At 45.8% G+C, this 14,073-nt stretch overlaps 1 protein-coding gene across 1 annotated transcript in view; it reads left to right on the top strand.

Moving 5' to 3' along the window:
* The window catches only part of SCAF4 (SR-related CTD associated factor 4), a 1,013,644-nt gene that overhangs the window by 14,707 nt on the left and 984,864 nt on the right, over positions 1-14,073 (top strand). The window contains exon 2 of the mRNA XM_078658400.1: positions 8,658-8,741. Within this exon, the coding sequence (XP_078514526.1) occupies positions 8,658-8,741 (84 nt within the window). The remainder of the gene's footprint in view (positions 1-8,657; positions 8,742-14,073) is intronic.

Genomic DNA, 14,073 nt, shown 5'->3' with positions numbered 1-14,073 from the left:
CTTCCGGTTCACACGGTGCACCGGATACATAAAATGGCCAGATACGAACAGGGTAGTTACTCTTCACGTCCCCAAGAAGACGACAGCGCGGAGGAGCAGGGAGGCCGAATTTTAAAGATAAGGTGAGGCTAGGTCTTAGGACCCATGCGAAATAACTTGGCAAAAACCGAATCTTCAAGGTTGTCGTTTAAATCTTAAACTTTGAAAGTATGTAGTCCGCTAACAGTAAAATATCTCTCATGAGTCGGTAATGCTAATGCTTATAACATAGAGAATGGGTAAGAAAACTCTGAAAGCAGAGTATGGATATCGAGGGTTAGAGCAACTAATGCAACTTTTTAGACGCTCGTTTATATAATTTGTTGGAGCGCACCTGTCTGCCTAACTTTGTTAAATAAGGAATGGAGAGCTGTGACATGCTTCGATAAAATCACAGAAGTCATGAATAAAACCCTGGGTGATAAAAATTTTTTTTTACACATCTATTCTAGAAAAAAACTCCAACCAGGATAACAGCCTGTGGATAAAAGACAAGAAGGAACAGTGTCATTATATGAATTGGCCAAATTCAAAAGCAGGTCAGTAAAATAGAAGAAAATAGTGAGAACATAATTAGAGGGTGCATAGATGTGAGCAACTTAACAATAAAAATAAAAAATTTTTTTTTTAGAGACTTGGGATATAAGGTCAAAAGAAGTTCTTACCCCACCAACGGTGGCTCCTCCGTGCGACTATAAGTCGATATTTTACATATAAGAGGTAATCATTTTTTCTGACAATCCCAAAATACGTAACACACCGGGGGGACGAATGACTAAATTGGTGTTTCTTGTATTTCATGATGTATACAGCTCAAGGATATATGATAGACCTGAGCAATCCAGAGTACGTGTAGTGATCAATTGAAACGAGACTACCATAAAGAAGAAAGGTATGATTAAAATAGGTGCACCAAAAAACCTACAAAATGATGTATAGAGCAAAACAGAATAATGTAAAGGTTATGTTTTGTCTTAAAAGGAGAACCTTATGTAGGACCTCTAGAGTGGTACTCGCTTGGAGTGCCCAAAATAATTCTTAGTCTTTCTGGACTACAGGTCTAGCACGCATAAAGAGTCAAAATTAGCAAGTAGTGTAAAACTAGGCAAATGACTTGTACCCACACAATAATAATAAATACTAAAATACTCTCATTTCATTTTTAGAGATTTTTTTGGAGTCAAATGTTTTAAAGTCCTGAAGAAGGTGTCAAAAGAAAATAAAGCACCGAAACGCTGCGTCGACTGTTGTTGTAACTTTGACTGTTTTTTTAACATTTCTTCATTGTATGACCACGCCAGGTGGCGTTTTTAACTGTATGGATGGTACTACTTTTTAGAATGTAACCCAATTGGGAGGGTAATAATAAATTCTATGTTTTTTATATGACTTATTTGTTTTAGTACTATATTTAGTTGTGTGTTTAATTGATTCAAGTCGTAGTCCATTAATCCAACCTAGCCTAGTGGGAGATCATCGTAATCCACAGAAAAGATAGAATTTCATCTCTATAAAGTTAGATCGTGTCCATAAATATGTAGTTGGCCATTTCAATTGTGCCAATCTAAAGAGTCAGGGACATTTTACTTTGTCTGTGGTCAATATCCCCCTCCCTGTCAGAAGATACAGGGGAACCTCCAATTTGTTTATTACATTAAACTTGCTATGAAGCCATACGTTTTGAAGAGCAGTCCAGGAAATAAGGCAATACATTTACTGTGTGCCAAGCAGTCCTGGTTTCAGGAATATTGGCGGTTCCTCCGCCTCTGAGGGTTTTGACAAACCGGTGGCAAAATGGTACATATCTTAGCGCAGTTTCCCTACAAAAAAAAATCTAAAACTGCTTAAGAAAATAGACCAAGTTTTTTTTTGTCCTCATTTACCGCCCATCTTACTTTGAGTGTGGTTTTCCAGCCTGTCCGTACCCACACTCAGCGAACTGAGAGGCATAGGTGGCTAGGGATTTATCCTCGTCCCCCTACCGGCACTAAGACTGGCTCGTATATGCACTCAAAAATCCACTGAGATATCTCTATTTCGTAAGCTTCTTGAGCTAGATGACCCTATCTTGAAAACTGCCCCCAACCGCGGGGAGTAGTTCCAACCTGGCCATAGAGACTTCAGGCAGCTTAATCATCGGACCCCAGAGGTTAAAAAAAATCCTCCTCCGGGTCTCATCGTGATTTCAGGATATTCCAAAAACTTCTCTTCTTTTGGCTGCCTGTTCTTAGTAAGTCCAACTTCGATGTCGCCAGGAGCGAAGATTGCCATTCAAAGAAGGCAGAAGGGATAGTCTGTCCATTTTATGCAGATTTGCCTCCTAGCCAGGAGGACCGCATAAGAGTAAAGATCTTGCTTGTCCTTTGACATTCTCTTGAAGACCGAAGAAAACTAGGGGAAAGTCCAAAATAACCGGCGTGCTAATTAGGTCAGACATAAATTTGCCGAAGCTATCCCAAAAGGAGGCCAATGCAGGGCATTCTTGAAACACATGCACCTGTCCTTTCTCCTCTGAATAAGGGAAGCTACAGGAGGGACGGGAAGCAAAGGTCTAAGCCCGATAAAAAAATAAAATAAAAAAAAATGCAGACCAGCTACAGTTGAGTGAATTAAAGGGGGGCTTAGATACTGTACTAGATACTAGACAAGATACCAGCAGCTTTACACTCTGGAGCAATGAGAGTGGTAGTGATTGTGAGGAGCGGGTCGATGGTTGGGGCGCCGGGTGGACGGTGGTGAAGGCTAAGACCAGGAAAGGTGGGAAAGGCACTGGAAAGTGTACCTCTACTTTTCAGGAGAGGTAGGAAGAAAAAAAAAAAACTTCCCAAAGCCAAGGCTAAGGGCCCATTGTTGGACCCAAAATTTATGATTACGCCCTCCCTAAGGTCTTATTTTAAGGTCTTACAAGAAGTATTGAGTCTGGGGGAAGTTGGTAGAGTGAGGAGAGGTTGGAATTCAGTCAGTAGCAGATCCGAGTGAGCTAGGCACCTCTAATCCCCCCCTTAGGTACTCATAAACTGTTGGGGGATTACGCTGCTGTAGATAATATAGTAGATAAAGTAAGCCTTGAGTTAACAGCAAGAAGTGACGAGATGGAGTTAGGAAAAAAAGGGGGATGAGGTATCCATAGATCAGATCCCTCAGCCGTAGAGTCTCGTATGTATTGTAGAATCTTATCTCTCCTTGGCCTGGTGCGCTTGCCATTGACGTTCCAGGAAAGAATCTGCAGAGAAGTCATGGTGGCTCCTTCTTTGCCTGCCGCGCAATATTAATTATTGGGAGTTAAAATAGTTCAAGATATAGCTAAGATTGCGGAAACAAATTTGATGGCAGTGTCGAGAGAATGTGTAAAGCTGATGTGGACCTGGACTTCGCTACCTCTCTCAATTATTGGTAGGGCCAATCTGGCTAAAATGACGATACTCCCTAAAATCTCTTTTCTTTTTAATTGTATTCCTCTGCACTTTGACAAAATATTAATTGATAAAATTTAGAGGGAGGTGAATTCTTTTGGGTGGGGGTATAAATATGTGAGATTGGCCTGGAAAAAGCTGAGGTGTCGTAGAGAGAAGGGGGTCTGGCTTTACCTGACATTCAAATTTACGCTTGGGCATTCCAATTTTCTCATGCACGGATGCTTTTAAAAATGCCGGCCAATACTGGGATAGGAGGGATGTTTTTAGCAATGCTTCGGGGGGGGGGGGGCATATTTACCGGTGGAGGGCTTTTTGTTTAAGTTTGGGGATGTTACATTTTTCAAGAAGGTTAGGCTAAAGGTGCTACAGGGCTTTGCAAAATCTTGGGCAGATTTAAGGAAGGCTGTCTCTTTGGGTTATTTTTCTAACAAGGCTCCGCTATGGGATTCACCCGGGAGTCCAGAATGTCTGAGAGATAGCTTAGCAGCCCCTTTAAGGGAATCGGGCCTGGCAGTTTGGGGGTACCTGTTCATAGAAGGTATACACTGTTAACATGGGAAAAACTCAGGGAGAGGGTTGGGACAGGTTTATCTAGGTTTAAATACCTCCAACTGGCTAGCTGGGTTCAGGCTCAGTCACAGACTACTACAGGCAGCTTATTAGGGGTAGGCACCTATTTAGAGTTTAATCTCCTGTCCAGACCACAAGGGAAAAAATAAGTCTCCTTTTGGTATCAGGCAGTGTTGGAGGCAGTGGACGGAGAGTTTAAACTTGCTCAAGATATATGGGGGAGTGTCTTGCCAGAACAAGAGTGCGATACCCTATGGCTAACTTCTTGTAATCTGTTATATGATATTGTAAAGCCTGCATTGCTAGAAAAGAAACCAACTATATACTATCCACAGGGTTTATTTTACCCAGCTGAAGTTATCAAAAATCAACAAAGAGCAGCATGTATGTTGTAGGAAGTGCGGTCTGGCCCTGGCTTCGGACATCCATATGTTTAGACCAACTTTTGTTGTTGCTGACTAGACACAGTGCTGAGCAGTTGAAGAAGAAAACTTACTCTGATAGGAGCAGACTGGAACCTAGACCAAGGAAAACGCAGTTTTTTTTTTTGTTTGTTTTTTTTTGTGCTTTTTGCTCGTTCATTCGCAGTTCCTCTGTTCCGCCACTGTTCTCTCTTTCTGTTCTATTCCCTCCTTGCCAGTCCTATTCCATCTTGCATCTTTCGTCCATTGCTCTATCTTCTGTTCCTCCCTAGTCTTTCTTGATCCCTCATGCCTTCTGTCCTCCCTCCTTGGCTCTAAAATTCCCATCATTCCTCTCTTCTGTGCCTCCCATTCCCTTTATGCATGTCCTGATCTCTTTTCGTCTCAAATTCTTCTGTTTTCACTCTCACATACCCCTTTCCCCATAAACAGTTCCTTCTCTTTCTTCCCCCTCTTCTTTCTCCTGTTACCTTCTTCCCTTTCCCGTTTTTTTCTTCCCTCCGCTTCTAACCTCTACAGTCCATTCCTTGCTCCTCCGTCTCCTTGTTTCCTGTCATGTTCCCTCCTTCAACACCTGCTGCCCCTCGGTGCTTTGAAGTGTCATTTTGTCGGTATAAGCGCTATTCCTTCCTGGAAGGGGAGTGTGGCGTAACGGCCAGAGCTGCCGTGCCCTTCGTGTTGCTTGTTTTATCTAGTACTGCGTCGGAGGGGCTAACTCCCGAAGCCGTTTCTGGATCTCCGAACTGCAGCCATATTTCAGTAGAAGAGCCTGTGACTGCTTTACTAAGCAGCGTTCAGGATGCAGCTTTGGAAAGGGTCTCTTTCACTGCAGATTTTATGCCACAGTGTAGTAATCACACTTAAAATCCAATAAAGAAGAGCTTACAATACAAATACAGCTATCGGTGACCCATAGCTTCAACTGCTTGCAAAAGAATCTTTCATGATGTCACACATCAGAAAGTTCTCTCTTAAAGACATCACCACACATCTCCCCCTCATAACAAAACCATAAATGAAGAACACAACTTCCTAAAATAATAATGTTACTATCAAATATATATAACTATATATACAATTTCTTATCAAGATTACATTCAAATTGATCCCATCCTCGTCGCCATGAAAAGTGTAGTAATCACACTTAAAATCCAATAAAGTTGAAGAGCTTGTTTATTAAGATACAGCTATCAGTGACCCTCAGCTTCATCTGCTTGCAAAAGAATCTTTCATGATGTCACACATACATCAGAAAGTTCTCTCTTAAAGAAGACCTCACCACACACTGGTTTTGCATGTAAGGCATACCTTCCTCGCTGTGTTAGGTGGCATTAAAAACACGACAGAATGAAAACACGTTTCCACATCTAAAGGATGGGCAATGCCTAGAAAAGTAATCCTTCACCTCAACACCAGATTTGGATAATTTTGCCCTCCCCCGCTCACTTGTTCCCTCGTTTATCTCCCTCCTTCTGTTTCATGTTCCCCCCCTTCAACACTTGCTGCCTCTTGGTGCTTTGAAGTGTCATTTTGTCGGTATACACGCTATTCCTACCATGAGGGGAGAGCATGTGGCGTAAAGGCCAGAGCTGCCAACTTTTTAGCTGGAGAAGCAGGTTAGAGTCTCTTCTTTTCTTTTATTTCTTGTTGTTTAATTTATATGTATGATATGATTACACATGACAATTAGGTTAGAATATTTGTGTTCTCCTCTTTATATAGATACCTATTGTATTGTTTGATGCATTATTGAATGTTTTATTATATTTTATTATATTTGTATGAGATGTTTTAATGTGAACTGCTTTCAGAGAAATACTTTCTCTGAGAAATTTTAAAATAATCTGTGTATCTCACCTGTGAGAATTTTGATTATTTAATAAAAGACTGAACGTAACATTTTAGTTGACAAGTAATTCAAGTAATACATTCATGAGATGTCCTGAGTGAATGGTATACGACTAGAATAGAATCTAGTGAGTGTTTCTATCTTAGATTCAGTCCAGGGATAACCTTTTGACTTTGGTCACCCGATGGACCCTAAAATCAGATTCCTGTCGACCATAATAGAGTCCGACACTAAAGAGTCACACCAGGAGAGAAGACTGCAGAAACCAACTGACTTGGCACCAGCCCTACAGGCCTGTCTACATAACTTGTGCCAAGACAATCCGTCCTGCAGCCCAGTGACCTCCAAACTGCAGAGAACAGCAGACCTGTTCAAGAAGAAACCAACTTTAAGAGAAAAAGAACTACACCCAACGCCCACAGCCCCGTGTCGAAGTGGCCCACCAGTTATGCGAGGTTCCCCAGCGATTCTGAGCCCGAGTCCCCCCCGCCCCCATCGGCTGACCCCTGCCAGACTTTATCCCGCTGCCTGCAGCCTCAATCCGAAGACTCCCCTCTGACCGCAACCTGCCTTGTAAGCTGTTGCCGTCACGAAAGGGCACCCCTGCACTGGAACCCTTTGGGAGCTTGACCAACAGTATCCCTACGCCCCCTAGCATCACTAATTATCAGGGAAGTTGTGGGGTTTGTACGTCCAGCCTCCTGGCATGGAGCCTTTCTTTAAGACCAATCTCTCCCATTGATTTGCATTGGGAGCCCAAGGCTGTGTTGGCACTCAGCTGCCCCTGTGCCGCTGAGGGTGTAAGTTTAGTGCTGCCTTGTGGCCCCTCACTGTACTTACCTTAACGTTACCAGATCAGCCCTTAACACTGCTTTACTCTCCTGTGAGCAGTACATCTTCAACCAACCCCATTCTCCATTGATTATCATTGGGCGCGTGACCCTGAATTTGACATCTTCACCCGTTCACCTCTGTGTAGCTGGTGGTGTATTCTTTGTACTGATTTGAACCTTGCCTGGCGTTGACCTGAAATCCCAAAAACTATATTTGTAAGTTGTGTGCTTGGCTTGAAAAACTGCATTCTTGTTTTCCTCCTTTAAGTTAACATTGCTAAACTGCAAAATTGCACTGTGTCCACTTTTACAAGTGAAAACTGTTTCTATTGAAAAATGTGCTTACTTTTTAATGTACATCTTCTTGGAATCTTTATATAAGCACGTTTTTATACAATTGGTGTGGATCTCTTTTTTGAGTAGTGTCATTTATTGGTTTCTGTGTATATTACAGATGTCTTACTCTCCTCTGTGTTAAGCCTAAGGCTGGTCGATCCCACTACCACAAGTAGTGTACTTTGGGTTTACATTGAGCCCTGTACACTTCAGGGGGCATCTCTGGACTCTTTGCACAATATAACCACTCAGTGGTATGTTATTTTGGAAGTACTGAAAGTGTCTTCAAATCCATCAATATAGTTTGGGCCAGCTCTTTAAAAGTGAGTCGCCCTACTTTTCAGAACTGTGGTATTTCCATAATGTTTGAACAGGTAAAAGTATATTTTGGTTGTATATATATATATATATATATATATATGTATATATGTGTATGTGTATGTATGTATATGTATGTATAGTATATATGTGTATATGTATATGTGTGTATATGTATATGTGTGTGTGTATATATATATATATATATATATATATATATATATATATATATATATATGTATTAGTTTTAATGTTATAGCCAGTGCGTTGGGTGAATTTTAAATCTGAAGTTTCCCTTAACTTTCATTGTTGAATTGTGTGAATAGTTGAGTGCTCCCTGTTAGACAGTTAAGCTGGTACACCTGATAGTAACGATTATATAATAGCACAGATAACAAAGTAGCAGCTGAAGACCTTTGGAAGCTATTCTGAAACTGAGCTGCTGGTTGCTGCCTGGATATGACAGGAATTTAATATTGTTCAATGGGTGACAGATCCCCAAAAAGTTTCACATGCCACTTTCTGTTGAGGGTAGTCTTTTTAAATGACTACTAAATGAAGCTGCTGGTAATAGTCCAAATACATGTAGTGCATTTTCTAGTTGTTTCCCCCAGCTAGAGATTACTGGGAGTAGATCTTGCGAAGGAATACACATGTGTGCAGTAAATTGCATTTCCCTGTTGCGTTGTGGCTCTTAGTGTAACTGTGCCATGAACCTATTTACTAATATTTTAGTATTACTCTGGTAATTCATATAGTAATGTTTTGCAATTAAAGGTTTTGCTAGTGGTAACAAGAAAATAAACACTAATCTGATCAATTATGGTGTTTTTACTATCTACAGCACTGACCAATGTACAACTTTTTTCTTTAGCTTTTTTCACTTATGGATATGAAGCCCCCTATATCTCGAGCAAAGATGATTCAAATCACTAAAGCTGCTATTAAAGCCATTAAGGTAGTATTATGACTTTTCTTTCAAAAGTGTTTGCACGGTTATTATTGCTGTGTTTTCAGTTACAAAGGTCATCTTAATTTATGATTGTTTGATAATAAAATATCTGTTTCAAAAGGTTGCATATTTTTCTGCAATTCAACTTTGCTTGGCAAAACGGAAGTTACTGCTCTGAGCTTTGATTGCTTAGCCCTTGATATTTATTTCCCTTTACTCCATCACCCAAAACACGTATTTTTTGTTTGAATATCTTTTATTACTTTTCTTATGCGGTTCACTGTACATTCTATAATACCAAAGGTGAAAATGTGTCATAACATTTCGTAGCTATATAGAAGCGTGCAATAAAAAAGTTTCCTATATTACTGATACATATGCTCCATATCTTACACCTCAAATATGCAGCCGAGGGCTTGTCCATTGTAGAGTTGTGTATCTGAAAAGTGGTAGAATCTCATAGGAAAGGATAGAGATAATCGAAAACAATATACCACAACAAAGACCAAGGTGCTGAATAATGAAGAGTTCGTGGAGTAAAGGATACGTCAGAGAGTGTTTGGCATCATAGTAAGCCTAGCTATTCGCCATAGTGTCCAGTGATTTAACTCCAATCACCCAATACACGTATGCCATTTTATTTTTAATCCTATGTTAGTACTGGCAAATGCAATTTTAAATCAGGCTGGTGGTGATGAATTCCACGTGAACTTTTGGCACATACAGCAATGTAAAAAAGATCATAGACCTTAAAATGCTAAGGATAGTGGAAGTTACACTACATACCCTATGATCCTAAGGGTATAAGTGCATAACACACATTAACTTCAGAATTAATATAAGAATACTAATTAGACAAATGTCTATTCTAGATGCCACCTATTTTACGGTACTGATATGATCTTTGAAAGTTTTAGAATATAATGCTGATTTGCCCTAAATAGTGAATGATTGAAGCAAATCAGGCATGTTCAAATCTTTTCACGGCGCTTCAAGCCAGTGAAGCCTGATTCCCCCCTCTACCCCCCTCCCCACGTCCACACACACAGACAGAGCCACACACACAGACAGAGCCACACACACAGACAGAGCCACACACACACACACAGAGCCACACACACACAGAGCCACACACAGACAGAGCCACACACACACACAGACGGAGCCACACACACACACACAGACAGAGCCACACACACACACAGAGCCACACACACACACAGAGCCACACACACACACAGAGCCACACACACACACAGAGCCACACACACACACAGAGCCACACACACAGAGCCACACACACACACAGAGCCACACACACACACAGAGCCACACACACACACAGAGCCACACACACACACAGAGCCACACACACACACCGACAGAGCCACACACACCGACAGAGCCACACACACCGACAGAGCCACACACACCGACAGAGCCACACACACACAGACAGAGCCACACACACAGACAGAGCCACACACACAGACAGAGCCACACACACAGACAGAGCCACACACACAGACAGAGCCACACACACAGACAGAGCCACACACACACACAGAGCCACACACACACACAGAGCCACACACACACACAGAGCCACACACACACACACACAGAGCCACACACACACACAGAGCCACACACACAGACCGAGCCACAGACAGAGCCACACACACACAGACAGAGCCACACACACAGACAGAGCCACACACACAGACAGAGCCACACACACAGACAGAGCCACACACACAGACAGAGCCACACACACACAGACAGAGCCACACACACACAGACAGAGCCACACACACACAGACAGAGCCACACACACACACAGACAGAGCCACACACACACACAGACAGAGCCACACACACACACAGACAGAGCCACACACACACACACACACAGAGCCACACACACACACACACACGCAGCCAGAGCCACACACACACGCAGCCAGAGCCACACACACACGCAGCCAGAGCCACACACACACGCAGCCAGAGCCACACACACACGCAGCCAGAGCCACACACACACGCAGCCAGAGCCACACACACACGCAGCCAGAGCCACACACACACGCAGCCAGAGCCACACACACACGCAGCCAGAGCCACACACACACGCAGCCAGAGCCACACACACACGCAGCCAGAGCCACACACACACGCAGCCAGAGCCACACACACACGCAGCCAGAGCCACACACACACGCAGCCAGAGCCACACACACACGCAGCCAGAGCCACACACACACGCAGCCAGAGCCACACACACACGCAGCCAGAGCCACACACACACGCAGACAGAGCCACACACACGCAGACAGAGCCACACACACACAGACAGAGCCACACACACACAGACAGAGCCACACACACACACAGAGCCACACACACACAGACAGAGCCACACACACAGCCACACACACACACACACACAGCCACACACACACACACACAGACAGAGCCACACACACACACAGACAGAGCCACACAGACAGAGCCACACACACACACACACAGACAGAGCCACACACACAGACAGAGCCACACACACAGACAGAGCCACACACACAGACAGAGCCACACACACAGACAGAGCCACACACACAGACAGAGCCACACGCACAGACAGAGCCACACGCACAGACAGAGCCACACGCACAGACAGAGCCACACGCACAGACAGAGCCACACGCACAGACAGAGCCACACGCACAGACAGAGCCACACACACAGACAGAGCCACACGCACAGACAGAGCCACACACACAGACAGAGCCACACACACAGACAGAGCCACACACACAGACAGAGCCACACACACAGACAGAGCCACAGACAGAGCCACACACACAGACAGAGCCACAGACAGAGCCACACACACAGACAGAGCCACACACACAGACAGAGCCACACACACAGACAGAGCCACACGCACAGACAGAGCCACACGCACAGACAGAGCCACACGCACAGACAGAGCCACACGCACAGACAGAGCCACACGCACAGACAGAGCCACACACACAGACAGAGCCACACGCACAGACAGAGCCACACACACAGACAGAGCCACACACACAGACAGAGCCACACACACACACACAGACCGAGCCACAGACAGAGCCACACACACAGACAGAGCCACACACACAGACAGAGCCACACACACAGACAGAGCCACACACACAGACAGAGCCACACACACAGACAGAGCCACACACACAGACAGAGCCACACACACAGACAGAGCCACACACACAGACAGAGCCACACACACAGACAGAGCCACACACACAGACAGAGCCACACACACAGACAGAGCCACACACACAGACAGAGCCACACACACAGACAGAGCCACACACACAGACAGAGCCACACACACAGACAGAGCCACACACACAGACAGAGCCACACACACAGACAGAGCCACACACACACACACAGAGCCACACACACACACACAGAGCCACACACACACACACACAGAGCCACACACACAGACCGAGCCCCACACACACACACAGACCGAGCCACACACACACACAGACCGAGCCACACACACACACACAGACCGAGCCACACACACACACAGACCGAGCCACACACACACACAGACCGAGCCACACACACACACACAGACCGAGCCACACACACACACACAGACCGAGCCACACACACAGACCGAGCCACACACACAGACCGAGCCACACACACAGACCGAGCCACACACACAGACCGAGCCACACACACAGACCGAGCCACACACACAGACCGAGCCACACACACAGACCGAGCCACACACACAGACCGAGCCACACACACAGACCGAGCCACACACACACACACAGAGCCACACACACACACACAGAGCCACACACACACACACAGAGCCACACACACCCACACAGAGCCACACACACCCACACAGAGCCACACACACCCACACAGAGCCACACACACCCACACAGAGCCACACACACACACAGAGCCACACACACACACAGAGCCACACACACCCACACAGAGCCACACACACCCACACAGAGCCACACACACACCCACAGAGCCACACACACACCCACAGAGCCACACACACACCCACAGAGCCACACACACACCCACAGAGCCACACACACACCCACAGAGCCACACACACACCCACAGAGCCACACACACCCACAGAGCCACACACACCCACAGAGCCACACACACCCACAGAGCCACACACACCCACAGAGCCACACACACCCACAGAGCCACACACACCGACAGAGCCACACACACCGACAGAGCCACACACACCGACAGAGCCACACACACCGACAGAGCCACACACACCGACAGAGCCACACACACCGACAGAGCCACACACACCGACAGAGCCACACACACCGACAGAGCCACACACACCGACAGAGCCACACACACCGACAGAGCCACACACACAGACAGAGCCACACACACAGACAGAGCCACACACACACAGACAGAGCCACACACACACAGACAGAGCCACACACACACAGACAGAGCCACACACACACAGACAGAGCCACACACACACAGACAGAGCCACACACACACACAGACAGAGACCCACACACACACACACAGACAGAGCCACACACACACACAGACAGAGACCCACACACACACACACAGACAGAGACCCACACACACACAGACAGAGACCCACACACACACACACAGACAGAGACCCACACACACACACAGACAGAGACCCACACACACACACAGACAGAGACCCACACACACACAGACAGAGACCCACACACACACAGACAGAGACCCACACACACACACAGACAGAGCCCCCCCACACACACAGACAGAGCCCCCCCACACACACAGACAGAGCCCCCCACACACACACAGACAGAGCCCCCCACACACACAGCCCCCCACACACACAGACCGAGCCACACACACACACACAGACAGAGCCCCACACACAGACAGAGCCCCACACACAGACAGAGCCCCACACACAGACAGAGCCCCACACACAGACAGAGCCACACAGAGCCACACAGAGCCACACAGAGCCACACAGAGCCACACAGAGCCACACACACACACACACACACACACACACACACACACACAGCCACACACAGCCACACACACACACACACACAGCCACACACACACACACACACACAGCCACACACACAGCCACACACACACACACACACACACACACACACACACACACACACACACACACACACACAGCCACACACACACACACACACACAGCCACACTCACACAGCCACACACACACAGCCACACTCA

Source organism: Lissotriton helveticus, chromosome 8, assembly GCF_964261635.1.
Source record: "Lissotriton helveticus chromosome 8, aLisHel1.1, whole genome shotgun sequence".
Taxonomy (NCBI): domain Eukaryota; kingdom Metazoa; phylum Chordata; class Amphibia; order Caudata; family Salamandridae; genus Lissotriton; species Lissotriton helveticus.
Note: the sequence above shows the minus strand (reverse complement) of the source record. Positions and strands in the feature narration are given on the sequence as shown.